Raw genomic sequence first — 16,989 nt, forward strand, 5'->3', positions numbered from 1 at the left:
ATTCCGGTCTCGGCCCCCGCCGGTCCCAGCCATGATCCTCATCCCAGCGCCTGTCCCGCTCCCAGACCTGTCCCCGAACCTGCTCCCGTCCCGCACCTGCTCCCGGTCCCCGCCCCGCCCCAGTTCCGGTCCCCCCGCCCCGCTCCCAGCCCGGCCCTGTCCCGGTCCCGTCCCGCACCTGCAGCCCCCACCAGTGCGCTCCCACGCACCCCGCGTAGTGCCCGAGCTGCAGCGTCACCACGTCCCCCGGCATCGCGGCCCCGTCCCGCTCCCGTTCCCGTTCCCGCCGGCGCGCCTGCGCGCCCCGCCCCGGAACTGCGCCACAGCAGAGCCCCGCCCCCCGGCGCCTCAAAACGGACACAGACACGGATACCGGAGCCGCCGCCGCCGCCTTTATTGCGCTAGAGCGGCCCCGCCAGCCGGTCCAGCTGCCGCGGGTTGGAGCCGCTCAGGAACCGCAGCTCCTCCTTGCCGGCCTCCGTGTGCGCTGCGGGACACAAGGTGCGTTGGGGGCGCGGGGCTTCCGCGGAGCCCCCGCCCGGGACCCCCGGGGCTGGCAGGGGGCGTGAGGCGTCCCCGTGCGGGGTCCCTGTGCTGTGCAGGGTCCCCGTGCGGGGTCCCCCAAGGCTGTGAGGGGTCCCGTGGAGCCGTGCGGGGTCCCCAGGCCATGCAGGGTCCCCGCGAGTGGTCCCTTGGGCTGTGAAGGGGTCCCCAGGCTGTGCAGGATCCCCAGGAAGGGTCCCCAGGCTCTGCAGGGTCCCTGGGGCAGACTGGCTGGTCCCCTGGGCTATGCAGGGTCCCCATGAAAGGTCTCTGGGCTGTGCAGGATCTCAATGAGGGGTCCCATGGGCTGTGAAGGGGTTCCCAGGCTGTGCAGGATCCCCATGAGGGGTTCCCAGGCTGTGCAGGGTCCCCAGGGCAGGACGGCCGGTCCCCTGTGCTGTGCGGGGTCCCCTGTGCTGTGCGGGGTGGGGTCCCTGTGCGGGGTGGGGTCCCTGTGCGGGGTGGGGTCCCTGTGCGGGGTGGGGTCCCTGTGCGGGGTGGGGTCCCTGTGCGGGGTGGGGTCCCTGTGCGGGGTCCCCCAGCAGCTACAGACCTTTCTCGTGCTGCAGCCACTTGCGCTGCAGGTAGTATTGGTAACAGCTCTCGAACTCCCGCGGGCTGTAGTTGGGGACGGGGATGGGGACGAAGGGATCCAGCGCGTCGAAACCCTCCTGCAAGGAAAATCGGGGTGAGGAGCCGATCCATGCGATCCCGCTGGCCGGGAGGCGACACGGGGCGGGGGTGAAGCAGAGAATGACGATGTACACGAGCCCAAGGAGAGAAAAGCACCAGCCGGAGCTGAACACAACTCCTAAACCAATATCAGTGTTTGCTTCCCAATGTGAAGGGGGAAAAAGGAATAAAAGCAGCCAAGACTCACCTTGCCCAGCAGCTCCTGGGGCAAATAGGCGGAACTGGGCTTGAAGAGCGCGCCGGTCTGGCTGAGGGTCGTCACCGCCGCGCCTCCGCTCTGAGGGCAACAAACACGGGTTGGTCCTCAACAAGCAGGGGTTTTATTCTTTGATCTTATAATTACTTCAATTCCAAAATCCCATACGATGGATGTAAAAGTGTTCCTAAGGACGCGAAGCTGTTTCCAGTGCTGGCGTTTCAACGTGTCCTTCTTATCCGCGGCTTTCGGCTGGAACAACTGAAATCCTTCCAAAAAGGACTCTTCTCTGCACTTTAAGCCTGCAGGTCGCCTCCTGGAGACGGCAGCACCCGCGGGCAGAAAGGAGCAGGAGGAGGCGACGGCCCGTAGCAAAAAGTGTAACACTTTGGGGCTTTTTGAGAAACTGAAAGTTCCAACTGGTTCAAAAAACCATTACGGGTTATTAATACCCCGAGTTTGGGAAGCGCGAGTTCTAAACTGGAGTTTGGTGCAGTGATTAATGTTACATATTTGACCTGTTCTTTCTCTCTGGGTGATATTAACCCTCAGGAGTCACCTGCGCTCGCCTCCCGTGCTGCGGGGACGATTTTGAGCTTTGCATTTATTGACACGGAGCTTTAATTGCTGAGAATAACGAGCCCAAAGTACAGACCGAACTCACCCAGTCGTTCATCAGCATCTTCCGTAGGTTGTGCACAAGCGTCAGCTCCTCTGGAGCGACCTGGGGAAAATTGCATCACTTGGTTTTAGCTGAAACGTGAATTCCCCTACTTTAAATTAAACTGGGAGTATAATTTGCATCATTTGGTGTGTTTTTTCCTTGCTTTACTTCGCACTGTAGCGTTCAGCCTCGGGGACTGAAACGCCCAGACCTTTCCTTGCTGCAACAAGACATAACGGCACAAAAGCAAACAGGACGCTCTCCGTTGCGGGAGGAACGCGGTGATAGCGCCAGAGGCGGCGTCTTACCGGGCTTTTGTCTTCCTTCTTCAACGTGGTCCTTCCCCAGAGCGCGTTGACGCCGTCCACGGCCACCAGGAGCCGGAAGGAGCCCCGGCGGCTCTGCTGCTTCAGCTCCTTGAGCAGCACGCCCACGGCGTCGCTGGCGTTGCGCACCCGCGCCAGGCCCTGCGCGAGGAACCGCCACACAACCAGGTTGGCTCCCGCGTCAGCGCCGGGAGCGTCAGGCGCTGTCTGCCCTCGTTAAACAGGAGGAGGGTCAAACGGTTTGTTGTGCCTCGCAAAGAAACAATCTGGTGTTTGTAAGGTATTTAGGAGCGATTTGTTCTGCGTACACAACGGAAAAGTGGAATAAAAGGTGAGAAGCAGGAGCGCCCGCTGTTCCTCACCTGCTCCACCACCTCGGCCAGCGGCCTGCCCGCCTCCGTGCTGTCGCGTCTGCCCCACAGGTATTGCTTTTGTGTTTTTATCTGCAGGAAGGGAACTGTGATTAAAGTGGAAGGTAAGGAGTAACAGCCGCCCCACAGGAGGGGCTGAAACTCGTCCTTTTGCTAGAGAAATGGAATTCCAGCGCGGGGCCACGTTTGTGGGTTATATGCAATAGGAGGGTGTGCGTTAACACACGGAGCGTTGCTCAAAAATGAGCCAATCTCCAATATCGGGAAGCACGAGCACACGCAGGCCCTGGGAGATGATCCTGCGGGTGGTTTTTAGCTACAAACCTCTTTCAGGAAGCGCTCGTTGGAGGTTTTGAAGTTCTTGAGCCAGGACGACGCTTGCAAAGGCTGATCCAGGCGCTCCTTGTTGTAGGAAGATCGCAGAAGCTCCCTGCAGTTTTTCACCCAGAGATGAGCTGGAAGCAAAAGGAAACGTGCTGGTCTTTGTGTGACCCACCCTGCGCTCTTCACCCGCAGGAGCGCCGTGCGGACCAGCGGCTGCGTTTGGACGCAGGACGCGGGTTGCGCTCTCACCGTCCGGGACGTGCAGCACCAGCCAGCCCTGCCTGGCGCAGTAGTGCACCAGGTGGCACAGCGTCATGGTTTTCCCCGTTCCCCGCTCGCCATCTCCAGCGCCGACTGTCAAGGAAAGTCTCTAGAAAACCACTTCAGATCCTACTCAACCGTTAATTCTTTCACAAAAGGTGTAAAGGACGTTGGAAGGTTGAAAAGGCAGGGTGGAATTCCATCCTGCGGCAAACCCTAAAGAGTTTCTTCTCTTCGTGTCCTCCCACCCCACTACACCAGAGCTGATGTTTCCCATTTCCTTAGTTGTGCTGAAAGCCGCAGATAAACCAAATCTGGCTTAAAATGAAAGTATTTGAGGTTCATGAACTTCTCAGACGAGCTTTGCTGGCAACAGAACCAGCTCCTCCAGACTCACCCGCACAGGCAGCACAGGATCAAACCGTCGCCCTCGTCCGCGTGAACCCACCCGCTTGCAGTTCAACTGCGTCTTACCGTCCATAAGCGGTAAAAAGATACAGATCACGTATCTGACGGCCGGGTGCGCGAAGTTGGTGTTTCTCAGGTAAGCGAAAAGCTCCAGAGCGGGTTTCCGCACCATCACGCGGGCTTCGTTGAAGGTCTTGACCTGAGGAAAGGAGGAGACGGTGGAGGAGCAGCGGGGAGCTGGCGCGCGAGGCCGCTCCATCGCCTTCCCGTAGACTGAGGGGAGGCCGAGCGGCCTGTCGGTTAATTACAAATCAACCACCTGGGGTTATTAACTAACTATCTGTTCCTAAACCCCAGCGGGCAGTCTGCGGTAGCTGCCCACAGAGCCCGACCCACTCACACCGTGGTCTGTCTCGCAACAGCTTCTCTTTCATTGCCGATATAAACTTATTTCATGAGACAACTTGTTTCATACAGAAATATAACTGTGGAAAAGTATTTGTGTAATTCAGAACGTAGAGATGAAAAATATTGGACAGAATGTTGCTTAAGGTGGGATCCTCATGCCCCTCTGCCACTATGCTGGTTCAGTTGACTCGTCTCTTTTAATGTAGAAAACAACAGGAAGGAATAACTGATGCTTTATTGGAATAAAAGAGAGCACTGTGCTGCAAGAATGCAGTTATGTGATGGGTCTGTTTTTCCCCCATACCCGTCCCCTCCCTAAAATTCTGCTCCGATCGAGGTACCTGCTGCTGGAAGCGATAGGGGAGCCCGTGCGGAAACACGGTCTGCAGCTCATCGAGCGCGATGCTGTAGAGACGCCCCTCGTGCTGCTCCGTGTGCTTGGCCTGGGGAGGAGAACACAACGGTAACACAGGGGCAAGGCTGCTGGTTTTATTCTAGATCCAGAACACCTGTGAGAACGGAACAGGGAGGGGAAGGCTCAAGCAAAGCGAGCGTCTGTGTATTGGGAGTCACAGGAACTCAACACGTCGTGTTCTGGGGGCACCAGTGACTTATTCTAGTCTTTTATTAGCCCACTTGGACTTCTGCTCACCACAGTATTTTATCAGTAACATGATCCCCTTTTGAGTTATCTGCTGGGTTCAAATCTACTTCCTTTAAGTCTGCAACAAAACTATGTTTCCTGATTTTTTGGGGGCTGATCCAGACTTGCCTTGGATTCCTTATCAGCTTTGCTGGAGAGCCAGGGCTTAAGTTACCAAGGCCCAGTTTGGTAACTCGAGCAACCTGCTCTCTAAGCTGCTTCAATTGCCAATCCGGCGTTTGCTGGTCAGTAAATCTCAGCAACAGGAAGGAAATTCAACCCTAGCCAGTCAAGAGCTCCTCTGCTCTACGGGGATGTCACTTGGAGATAGAATAGAGAGGAGAATTATTAAGATTTCAGTCTTTTTCCACGCACAGCTGCACTTGCAAGAGCTTTCCTGCCTGTGTTGGACACGGCCGAACAGCACATGTGTTCCATGGACTCCAATGGAAGAGCATTTTTATTCTCAGTGACCGTTTTTATTCTCAGTTTCATCACCCTCGGCGAATTCCTTCGCTCCGCAGCTCCTCCATCTGTAACGCGGGTCAGTGCCTTTAGCACCGTGTGTAGTCACTTTCGAGTTTTGCTAATGGGAAGGCACAGAAAAGCGAAGTCTTATCAAAAATGGAGTTTTTGTCTGGTCTTCTTAATCCATTTTGAACGGGACTTTATGGTGCAGAAGTCGGGGCGCAGTCAGCGCCCCCGGGTTTGCGGCGGCACAGCGAGCCCGAGCGACGCCGAGTGATCAATGAAGAAGCGACGGCGGCTGTCGCCGAACATCAGGCACGTGAAGTCAGAATGCCGGAGCCGGTTGCCTGGCAACGCCACCGGGACAGCGGGGACAATCCCCGCCATCTGGCCCCCTCTGTGCCGTCCACAGAGACTCTGGCGTCACGTGAGGAAGATCATCCGCGCGCCGCCGTTTCCATAGAGACCCCGGAGGAATCGGCGCTGAAAGGCTCCAATTACACAGGCAGCAGAAAAGCACCTCAAAGGCTTATTCCCTTCATTTATTCCACTTAATTTTGTGCTTGAGACGGAGCGTGTGAGGCTGGAATTGCGATACTAGAGAGCTGTGCTGCGCTGAGGTCATCCGGGGTGGTTTTTATCCCCGTTCGTAGCCAATTTGGGGAGGTTAATCAGGGAAGAATAACCCTGCAGTTGAAATGAACGCTGTCTGCTGACAATACTCATTCTCAGGAGCTTTCAGGACTGGCTTGTTTAAAGCCAGGCAGGTGCCCTGCGCAGCCATGGCCTGTTTTCCGTGATTTAGATGCCTGTTTGAATGGAATTTAATCACTCGCTGTCTAACAATGGCAGCGGGAACTTACCGGGTCGTTCTCGTTGGTGTAGAAAACTGCTCTGGGTCTCTCGGCCGCTGTTTGGACATCCTGGGGGAGGAGGGAGCTCACACAGGCCTTGGCTGCCGTGTGGAGGGCAAACCCCCGCTCCAGCTGCGGGAAGAAAAGGACAGACAGACAACAAAGGGTTCGGCAGCCCAAGATTTCCAGTACAACACCCGGGGGGGTTTGCTTTGTACGCTCGGGGCGGGCACGTCGCCATCGGGACAAGGCAGCGTGCGGTACAGAATATTGAAGGTGTCTGCTTCTAAACCATTCCATTCACTTGAAGTGATCTGCCACCATCTAGAGAGCCAAGCCTGGACCCGAAAGAGTGATTTCCTTCAAGATACCTGAACAACACAAGTACAGCCCTTAAAATCTCATTGCTGGGAACTCCCACTAAAATCATTGAACCATTTGGGTTGGAAAAGACCCTTAAGATGATGAGTCCAAGCGTTAACCCAACGCCGTCAGGTTCCCCCAGTGTTTCTGCCTACACTGACAAATCGTAGCTGGTACCTTGAAAATTCAAACTGTCTCGTAATCTGTGATCACCTCAATTATTGCGGGATTAGCGCAGTGCTGCCCGCTGTTTGAGATTTATAATTACAGCCCCTGCGCTGATTTTCTTCCCTGTGTCCCTGCATACAGACTCTTTAACACAGAAACCGAAACAGCCAGCTAAGCTGATTAATTCTCTTTTCTTCCGCGGACAGCCTGTAAAACGCAGCCAAAATAGGCGAGAAAGCGAGTGGAAGGACAAGCATCTTATTAAGTTACGGTGAAAGAAAATATGAGCATTTGTCAAGAGATAAAAGAAGCATATAGTCCAAAAGAGGCTGTGACCAAAGCTAGCAGAAGTGAAAGCCACCTTTCATATCTTATATCAGCCTTTAATGATCTTAAAAAGCCTTTTCCAACCCAAATGAGCCTCCAGTCCTGTTGTGAGATTAATGGCTGGAGCAGTTGCAGGCTGCGCCGTAAACACAGCGAGCAGTTTCCTATTTTGTCTGTCTGCGAGACGAGGGCGGCCGTAAAGCCGAGTTCAGAGGCGGGAGCAGCTGTCCGCGTTCCCCGAGGCGGCCGCGGTTCTGCTGCCAGGGCTCCTCAGCACTGCAAAGCCACCAGTGCCCCAGAAAGGGCAGCGTGGGGTCACCCCACACCCCACCAAAACACGCCGGAGTCCCGAACCAGCGGCCCAGCACTCAGCTTCTTTTCGGGAAGGAATTCAACCAGTTTGTGCTCAACACTAGATATCTATGGAACAAACTGCTGCAGTGTAAGTGCAGAAATCACTTAAAATTCACTTTTGTCGTCCCGTTTCAACACCTGTTCTTGTTCCCACAAAGTTCCTTTCCTCCCCGAATCCAAATGATCAGTTTGGCTCTATTTAGTTTGAAGTCCACAGAAGTGACTTAATTTACAGCCTAGAGGAAGGCACTAAGATGCTAATTGAATACAGAGTAACCAGAGCAAGCAGCTCTTGTCACCGGGAAAATTCACTTAGGAGATGTCAGCCCTAGTCATTTCCAGCCTGGAATCACAGTCCCTCCCATGTTCTTTGAACATCCTGCATTCCCTCCTCTCCCGTGAATGTACAAATCCTTGTCCCTGACCTGTGTAACAGTGAATGAAAAGGAAGCAAAGATTAGCTTCTTGTTCTGCCAACGTTCAGGTTTTATGTCCGTCTAGACTCAGCTCAAGACTTGAGCTGAACGACTTGTGCTTTGGAGCTGCTTTGTGGACAGCAGAAGCAGCTTCCAACTATTGGAAGCCACAAAATCCTTCCTCAGTCTTTGAAGTGCTACAAGATTGAGCTATCAGGAATTTGAGAGGTACAGACTTGTGTTTTATGAATTACTGCGTGTCCGTTTACAAAATCTACACGCGAGCGCGTCGGCATGTTTAACAGGCTACAAAACCACCTTTAAGTGACCTGGAATAGCACAACTCACGTGTTTGATATTGTGATTTTATAGTAGCAACGTGCCATGTGGTCCCTTCTCCTGAAAAGCAGATTTATCACTGATCCCCTTGGCTCCACACAGAGTGCCAGCAACACACACATAGCCCTTTCTGGCTCACCGTGGAGCTCTGCATAGTAAATCCTGGCGTGTACTTAAGGTTTTCACATCTCTTAAGGCAGTTTCTGCTGGTAGAGTGGATTGTATAGTAAATTTCCATCTGCAGGAGGACAGAGGAGTCTAAGTCGGATCCCTGAAATGGCAGCGAACTATCACGTGGTGCGTGGAGATTAATCCCAAAGTCGTGTGCCGTAAGGTGGAGCTGTTCCCACACGATCCCACGCTCGTCTCTAGAAAAAAGGCTGTTTATTTCATAGAGGCTGCCATGGTAAATCCAGCGCTCCGCAGCCAGAAACATGCGGGTATCCAGGCGTCCTCGTTAAAGGCTGCGGATCGCCGCGTGCTTTAAAAGGCACCAGCAAACAAACCAACCGGAATTCTGTACCGCTAGGAAGTCACTCCAGAGACGCAACGTTAATTCGGGATGCTGTTTAGAATATAGGAAGCTTTGCTGATAACGTAGCGGTGTTGTGGCAGAGCAAACGTTGCTACACCCGCCTGGAGCACTAAACCATCTCGGGCAAAACGATCTTCCCGCCAGCAACACCAGCACTGTCAGTCTTTTAACAAATGTCAGATTTAAGGCAACTATCCAGGAGACGCCAAGTTTTTAGACGACTAACCTAAGCAGAATGTCACTTTTTACCATTGTAATTGTCACTCCAGGCCCCAGGACAGCTGAAACACTGGAAGCAGCCTCGCGCTGTTACGGACTTACCTTCAGGGGATGGCAGAGCCGTCCTTTGAGACTTCTCAGCATGTTTTCTGCAGAGACAGAAGTGGATTTTTTTTATTGTGGGCGGCTTTTTCGTTGTTTCATGTATCTTGTGCCAGAAGAGAGTCGTTCCTCCCCAAAGAGCTTAAAGTCCAGGCACACGAATAATTCAGACAAGCTGTCAAATGCTCTGCAGAAATGCAGTGACTACTGGCAAGCAGCATCATTTACCTAATAAATATCCCATTAATTATGTTGCTTTTTTTTCCAGAGAGACATTGACAAAAAACCCCTTTTTTTATAAGTAAAGATATTTCATTCATCTAGTGAGGACAAGTTCTGTTATTGGGGAAGAGCGTCTATTTTGATGAGATGTTAAGAACAAGGGCTACATGGTGATTGTTTGAAGAAGCTGCAATAAGGCAGAGACCGAAGGTGTTTCTGTGTGAAGGTATCAGCCTGCGCAGGCTGCTTTAGTCATTTATTTTGGGCACCCCCAGCATTCAGACAGAATTCCCGTGTGACTAATGCAAGCTGTAAGGGCTCTTCTCTGGGGTTTCTCTGTCTGTGGGAGAGGAGCTTTACCAGATTAAAACTGTGGCCACTTCACTGATTTGTACCTGGATCATGTTAAAGAACCGTCCAACTTGGCACACTGTTCCATTACAGAAAAAATACTTGTCTGCTTGGAGTCTTTAGGAAAGGATTTCTAGATTGGAATATACATAAAAACGATCCAGAGAACCCTGAAGGTTACATTTGCAGATATTATTGAGTAGTCCCAACCTGTCACTTCTCCGGACTAAATTAAAACCAAATTTCTGGTTGCTTGCTGTCGATATATTTACTACTGGCTTCAGGAATCAGAAGCGCAGGAGACGAGACCCGCTCTGAGCTGCCCGGAGTGTCACAGCCACCGGGACCGATGCTGTTTCAGGCAGCTATTCCCACCATGCGCTCTCCACCATCTCCTGTTTTTCTAGACGTAGAATCATTTTGGTTGGAAAAGAGCTTTAAGATCGAGTCCCAGCATTCTCCCAGATCTGTCCCTGCCCCGTGTCCCTGAGAACCTCATCCGTGTGTTTCACCCCCCCAGGGATGGCGACTCCAGCACGGCCCTGGGCAGCCTGTTCCAACGCCCACAGCCCTTTGGGGAGAAATCACCCCAAATTAACAACCTCAACCCCCCCTGGTGCAACTTGAGGCCGTTTCCCCTGGTCCTGGCGCTTGTTCCTGGGGAGCAGAGCCCGACCCCCCTGGCTCCACGCTCCTTTGAGGCCGTTGTAGAAATCCACGCACAGCTCTGAGGTAACAAAGAGCCATGAGGCACACGGTCCAACCCGCTCCGGACGCGGCGGCCTCCAGAACAACAAACAAAACGAAAGAACCGGGAAAGCTGAAGTTCTGGTGGTAACACCTGAACTAAAAGGCTCTTCCCGCCCCGCGGCGGGGCCGGAGCCGCTTCCCCCGCCCCGTTACCGGCCCCGGAGCTGCCGCCCCGTGCGGGCCCGACCGCCACCTGAGCGAACGAGCGGCTGCGCCCCGGACACGGGGCCCTGCGGCCGCAGAACCGGCCCGAGCGAGCGGCCGGGCCGGGCGACCCCTCAGGCCGGAGCCCCGGGATCCCCTCACGCCGGAGCTCCGCGGTCCCCTCAGGCCGGTTCCCGCGTTCCCCGGTCCCCGCACTCACCGCCGCGCCCGCCGCGCTGACAGGATACGCCGATGACGCGCGGCCGCTACGGGTCGCGCACGGGGCCACGCGCTGCCGCCGGCCCCGCCCACCGCCGGGCTAGCGGCGCCTTCCCCGCCGGGGGGCGGGGCTACCCCGGGGAGGTGTGGCCGGGCGGGGGGCGTGGCCGGGCGCGGGGCGGGCGGGGCGCCGGGCGCTCGCTCGCGGTGGAGCAGGAGCCGCCGCCATTTTGGTTTCGCTGCCTCGGCTCGGAGCACAGGGCCGAAGCGGCGGCCGGTCGCTCCGGGTCCCGCCCTGGCCCCGTCTGCGCGGGCGGCCGGGAAGATGCGGCGCGGAGGAGCCCGTCCTCGGCCCCGGCCGTGTTGTCGCTGACACGGTAAGGAGCGGGCGGGCGAGAGCGAGCGGGCGGGGACTGGGGACCGCCTCAGGCCCGGAGCCCGGGGGGAGGGGAGCCCGGCCGGGGAGCCGCCGCGGGGGCCGCCCCGCCCCGCACCGGCGCCTCAGGCGCGCGCTGCCCCGCATCCCCACCGCACCGCGGGCCTCCGCGCCTTCCCGCCCCGCCCGGCGGCGGGGTTCACCGGATCCCCGGGGCGTGTGTGCGGAGGGGCGGGGGGGTCCCGCTGGTTGCGCGGGGCGGTTGCGTGAGGCGAGGCGGGGGATCCCTGACAGGCGGGCGCGCGCCGGGAGGGGGCGGGGGGATCCCTGACAGGCGGGAGCGCGCCCGGGCGGGGGGAGCGGGGGATCCCCGGCCTTGCGGGGCGGGGAGGGGACGGGGGTCCCGGTGACAGGAGCGTGTGGCGGGACCCCCGCGGCCTGTGCCCCGCGGGGGTGGCGGCGGGGGCTGGCAGCCGCCCGGGGCGCGGGGGGCGGGAGATGCGCTGACAGCTGGGCCGCCGCGGGGGGAGCGGGCAGCGCTGGCAGCGACCCCGGGGCGTCCCGGCCCCGCCAGGTGCCCGCGGCGCCTTTCGGGCCGTGTCCCGGTGCTGCGAGTCTCCACATCCCCCGAAGTTTTCATTTTTCTGGTGGTGCCTCCCTGATGGGGGTTGCTGAGGTGATGGAGCCGGGGGGGGCGGTTCTCGCAGCTTTTTTTCTGGTGCTTTTTGGGATATTGGCTATTTTAGATCGGTGGCTTATCGACTTTTCTGCTTGCAGTCCTCCCCCGAAATCTTATTTCTGAATTTTTACTTCTGTTGGATTTCTCATTTTAATGATAAGTATTTTGGGACCCTGTTTCCCTGAAAATAAGACAGGGCCTTATATTATTTTTTGCTCCAAAAGATGCCTTTTTTAACACATATAGCTGCCTGGACACTTTTTGAATGAACTCTAACCAGGGCTTACTTTTTGGAGTAGGGCTTGTATTTTGAGCATCTTCAAAAATCCAGAAAAATCGTGCTGGGCTTTATTTTTGGGATAGGTCTTATTTTGGGGGTGGTTCTTATTTGATGGTTGAGCCTAATGCATCGTAGCCTTGCCCATCTCTCAGCTCAGAAGCCAAAATGCGTTGCTGTCCTTTTCTTTCTATTAGGCAGTCTCCTGACTTTCTGACTTCTGTTTCTCGCCCTGGGTTTGTGGTTCCTTCACCCTGTTAATTACTTAGCAGAGAACTAGAAACGACTTGGAATGTGGGTTTCCATCGGATGGCCTCGGGACACGCATTCATTCTCCTGGGAGTTGCGCCTTGTCAGGAGCCACTAAGGGAAATTTGAGATAGTGGATCCTCACACTGGCTTTCCAGGCTCGGTAGGAGAGTTCTGGGGAGCAGGGACGGACACGCGGTAAAAATCTGTGGCTTTACCTTCATACATTTCAACAGAAATACTTAGAATTTTCAAGCGCAGCGCAGCTTTTTGCGTCCTTTCCGTGTTTAGTTTGAGCGCCTTCCTCGCCTTAGTGTGGATCGCACCTGCCAATACGAGGTTTTGCGAGAACGTGGGAGTTTGGAGGAGTTTTTGGGGTGAATCCTTCAAGACTTGTGTTTTCACGTGGTCATTTTTGAGGAGCTGGAGCCCGTCGCTGGTGCTTTGCCTCTGCGCGAATGGGAAGTTCTGGCAGCTGGTTGAACATATGGGTAGAGATGGGCTCTAAAATCATCATCTGGCTGCCTATTTGAGTTCTTAAGAAGCGTTCTGACTCTAAAATGAAAGCGTCAGTAGCTTTTCTAAACTGTACAAGACAGATTTTTTCTTATTTTGAGGGGGTCTAAGTACATCTTGGTTTTAAAGACAAAATTATCGCTGCTGCTTTTTGGACTTACGTTTCATTTGATTGCTACAGGCAGTCAAGAGTCATCTAAAAAGCACTTAATGCTAAAGTGATAATGAACAGTAAAATATTTCGAGTCATAATTTACAAAGAGAAGTTTGTTTCCAGTTGTTTTCAGAAGTTTAAACTGTCCTTGAGGATGCAAAAAACAGTTTAAGCACTTGGTGCAAGAGATAGATAGGCTTGTCGATATCAATTATAATGTTGCTGTCACGAGAAAAATAGAAAAATGGCACATACAGTTACTGAATCTCAGTTATTTTTAAATAGATATTGCTGTGAAATGGATTGTTGACTTAAAAAAAGAATTAATGTGCACTGCCATTGGCAAGAGGTTGAGTTTTGCTGTTGTGGACGCGTTTCTTCCACTCCAGTGGGTCACGTATGTCATCTCAGGAGAAAACAATACCAAATCTGATATGCGGACCTAATGTGGTTATTCTGTGACGGAGGAATCGGGATTTATTGCTCATTTTCTGTCTCACGGCACTACCTGTTGTGCAGCACGGCTCGCGTGGGGCATAACCAAAGGCATCGGATGCGCGTTTTGTCAGGAGCTAAAGGCGAAGTATTGGGTTGACCGTGTCCTTTACGTTATGTTTTATTAGATGGGTATAAATATCAGAGGGTTTTGTTTAGAAAAATCCATTGAAAGACATTAGATGGAGGGGTGGACCTCTCAGGAAGTTCCTGATTCACAGATTTAGAGGCTGGGAGGGTCTGTTAGCGGAATGGACCGCAGCACGTGTTGGGCTTTTTCATGCTTTTCCCTAGGCAGTCGGTGTTGGCTGACGGGGCTGACAGCATAAGGCTGAATGAACCTTGGGTCCCATCAAATCTGGGCTTTGTGTGCGGCGTTTAGCAATTTCATATCGACGGTGAAACAACATTATTGGGCGAGTCAAAATTCAGTCTTGGGTTGCCAGACTTTTTCACAGAATCCCAGAATGTCAGGGGTTGGAGCGCCCTTATGAAAGGGAGATCTAGACGGTTCTTAATCTTTCAGGGATCAGTATCATCGGATGTGGTGCTTTGTAAGTCCATAGTCTGTTAAACAAGACTTACAAATTAGCAGAATAAATGTGGAAAACAAAGACACAGATGTACCTTATATCTCACAGGTAAATATGTTCATTTTAAGTCTTGAAAGTACCAAATTGGGGGAGTTCTCAGGGTAAATTCATGCAAGCAGCAGGTGCTAAGGAACGGGAACAAGTGAAAAATCAAGGTACAGTTCTGGGCACCTTGAGGATGGTGACAGGAAACTTGAACTTGATGAGCTGGGGAAGAAAAATACGTTTTTGGGATTCAAAGAGTCGAGATCTAATCAGGTCCCAGTTCTGAGAATAATCAAATCGGCCGGTACGTGTGCTGTGATTTCGGGGGTGGGGGGGTAATTGGAGAGTCAGAGAGACAATTACAGTGATCGAGGCAGAACGATGATTAGGTCCAGGATTAGCATTTTTGTTGTCTGTGCGGAGAGGAATTAATGGATAAACAAAGTGACCTGCTATGAGTTGATGAGAGCCATCAATTTGATGACTTTGCTTCTGGGATAGTTCCTGATTCTGTGTTATCACAGAATAAGATTTTAACACAATTCTTTAATTCTCAGTGTGCACTTAGTCTCGGTCTTGCCGTTTCTAAGGTCAGTGTGTAAGTGAAATTACCTCCTTAAAATCTTGTTATCAAGCAAATATGGAGCCAAATACAGCACTGTGGGATGGTGACTCCACCTGGGCAGCCTCTTCCAACAGCCCTTTGGGGAAGAAATTACCCCAAATTTCCAACCTCAACCTCCCCTGGTGCAACTTGAGGCTGTTTCCTCATGGAAACCTTCTGAGACCATTGACACTCATTTGTAACCGTCGGAATGGGTTTTTTATAGAATTTCTTACCATTTGGGTTTAATTCTTGTGATGCTCTTCTCGGTACGTCGCTGCTTTGGTTTTTTTCCAACCTGCCTCTGATGTATTGAGCTTTTCAAAATGTTAGAGATATTTTAATAAATAAAAGTAGAGTGGGGTACCCAGAGTTTGGTTGTTCTGACACCCTGTGCACATTGTCTGCCCGCCGGGGGTTTGAAACCCCCGCAGGAGCACATTGACTCCAGTCAACTCGTGCTTTCGTTTTTTATGGCAGTTAAGATGAAAAAGCTCCCTCTAATATCTCAGGATAACTAGGTTAATTATATATACATAACAGTGTGGGCTTTTCTGTTCCCATGCTGCAGGATGTACAAATTAGTGTGTGAATATATTGGGTGATTTTTTTTTCCTGCTCTCCCATCCTTCTTCCTGAATTGTGGAAAGTCCTCAACTAAAAAGCAGGTTTTGTGGCATGGTGGGAAACCAGTGCATACTTGGGTGAAGCTCAACTTCCCTAGTGGCTCAGATGATTAAAATCGGTTTGTCTCTGATTTCTGGGTGCTTCATAATAGGTTTCATTAGCTGGATCATTCCTTAGATGCAACCGTTTCAGTAGGTCTGGACTAAGAGCAGCTGGGCTCTGCTTTTCAATAAAAAAACCCTTATTTTGGTGGTCCATATTAAAAGCCTTAATAATTACCTGAAGTGCCCCGTGGATTAACTTGAAATTGCATTATAATATTCATACCCTTTTGATTTTCACCAATCATTTAAAAGTGGGTTTACAGATAAATTGTACTTTTGTAGGAGGTTACGGGAAGGTTTGGTGTTTTGAAACATCGGCTGCATAATTGCGCTTGCCTGAATATTCAAAATATTAATTTCTGCTAGAAAATTAACATTTCCTTCTGTCTCTACAGAGTAAAAGATGCTGGCTGCCAGTAGTGGAACAGATCTTCTGTGGAACACATCTCTGTAAATCTTCCCTCCAGTTACCTGAAGGCAAATATTCCGCCTGTGATGGACCCTCGGAATACTGCTATGTTAGGCTTGGCTTCCGATTCTGACGGGTTTGCTGGGAAAAGCCCCTCTGTGGCAAACGTTGGCACGGTGGTGGGCAAAGGGGAAGCCGAGCTAGAAAGTTGCGCCAAGGAAGAAGACGACGGCAAGAAGAAGAACCGGGAGGGGACCAGCGCCGAGAATGGGAAGAACGAGGCTCTGAGCGACGCGCAGCAACAGTTTTCGGTCAAAGAAACCAATTTTTCCGAGGGAAACTTGAAGCTGAAGATTGGGCTTCAAGCCAAGCGAACGAAAAAGCCTCCCAAGAACCTGGAGAATTATGTGTGCCGGCCTGCTATAAAAACCAGCATCAAACAACCCAGAAGGGCACCCAAGAGTGGGAAGATGACAGATGAGAAGAATGAGCATTGTCCTTCGAAACAAGTGAGTCGTGTATTTATGTAGCGTTTTGCAAGTCCTAGTAAATTTAAACTCAATTTAAAAGCAGAGTTGCGACCCTGGATTTCAGCAGGGCAAACTTGGGCCTTTTCAGGCAATTGCTGGGGGAAATCCATGGGCAAGGCTGCTTGAAGGTAAAGGGGCCCAAGATAGTTGGTTGGTGTTCAGGAACTGCTTCTACCGGGCACAAGATCAGAGCATCCCGACACGTAGGAAGTCAAGGAAGGGAGCCAGGAGACCTGCGTGGTTAAACAGGGAGCTGCTGGGTGTGCTCAAGTGGAAGAGGAGAGTTTCTAGATCATGGAAGAAGGGGCTGGCCACTTCGGGAGAATATCAGGCTGTTGTCAGAGGGTGTAGGGAGGCAACTAGGAAAGCTAAGGCCTCCTTAGAATTGAACCTGGCGAGAGGGGTCAAGGGCAACAGGAAGAGCTTTTTCCAATACGTGGCAGATAAAACTAACAGCAGAGGCAATGTAGGCCCACTGATGAACGAGGTGGGTGCCCTGGTGACAGAAGATACAGAGAAGGCAGAGTTACTGAATGCCTTCTTTGTCGCTGTCTGCTCTGCTGGAGTCTGTCCTGAGGATCCCGTACCGCTGAGGCCCCAGAGGAAGGCAGGACAATGGAGGAGTTTGCCTGGGTTGATGAGGACTGGGTTAGGGAGCAGGTAGGCAATCTGGACATCCATAAATCCATGGGTCCGGATGGGATGCACCTGCAGGTGCTGAGG

At 52.8% G+C, this 16,989-nt stretch overlaps 3 protein-coding genes across 10 annotated transcripts in view; 1 reads left to right on the plus strand and 2 right to left on the minus strand.

The window, feature by feature from the left end:
* The window catches only part of MSTO1 (misato mitochondrial distribution and morphology regulator 1), a 3,919-nt gene extending 3,543 nt beyond the window's left edge, over nucleotides 1-376 (minus strand). Inside the window, exon 1 of one of the 2 annotated variants that reach the window (XM_082073049.1) lies at nucleotides 179-376. In XM_082073049.1, the coding sequence (XP_081929175.1) occupies nucleotides 179-253 (75 nt within the window). In that variant the 5' untranslated portion in view covers nucleotides 254-376. The remainder of the gene's footprint in view (nucleotides 1-178) is intronic. The other variant, XM_082073050.1, reaches the window with a different exon arrangement.
* DAP3 (death associated protein 3) lies at nucleotides 374-10,756 on the minus strand. Of its 4 annotated transcripts, none has more exons than XM_082073055.1 (13): nucleotides 10,679-10,756; nucleotides 8,983-9,029; nucleotides 6,169-6,291; nucleotides 4,536-4,637; nucleotides 3,877-3,985; nucleotides 3,367-3,459; nucleotides 3,118-3,248; nucleotides 2,785-2,865; nucleotides 2,405-2,563; nucleotides 2,097-2,156; nucleotides 1,424-1,513; nucleotides 1,097-1,214; nucleotides 374-487 (listed from the first exon to the last, which is right to left on the minus strand). In XM_082073055.1, the coding sequence occupies exons 2-13, from the start codon at nucleotides 9,022-9,024 to the stop codon at nucleotides 402-404; spliced, it is 1,194 nt and encodes a 397-aa protein (XP_081929181.1). In that variant the 5' UTR covers nucleotides 9,025-9,029; nucleotides 10,679-10,756; the 3' UTR covers nucleotides 374-401. The 4 variants fall into 4 exon arrangements, with proteins under 4 accessions (XP_081929181.1, XP_081929179.1, XP_081929180.1 ...); XM_082073053.1 differs by having other exon boundaries at nucleotides 2,405-2,629; XM_082073054.1 differs by having other exon boundaries at nucleotides 2,405-2,629; nucleotides 10,670-10,747.
* Nucleotides 10,757-10,889: 133 nt separating this feature from the next.
* The window catches only part of ASH1L (ASH1 like histone lysine methyltransferase), a 34,816-nt gene continuing 28,716 nt past the window's right edge, over nucleotides 10,890-16,989 (plus strand). For 2 of the 4 annotated variants that reach the window (XM_082073044.1, XM_082073045.1), the window contains exons 1-2: nucleotides 10,892-11,045; nucleotides 15,723-16,245. In XM_082073044.1, coding sequence (XP_081929170.1) covers nucleotides 15,823-16,245 — 423 coding nt within the window. In that variant the 5' untranslated portion in view covers nucleotides 10,892-11,045; nucleotides 15,723-15,822. Of the gene's footprint in view, nucleotides 11,046-15,722; nucleotides 16,246-16,989 lie in introns of all 4 variants that reach the window. The other 2 variants (XM_082073046.1, XM_082073047.1) reach the window with 2 other exon arrangements.

Source organism: Streptopelia decaocto (genome assembly GCF_964273445.1).
Source record: "Streptopelia decaocto genome assembly, chromosome: 26".
Lineage (NCBI taxonomy): Eukaryota > Metazoa > Chordata > Aves > Columbiformes > Columbidae > Streptopelia > Streptopelia decaocto.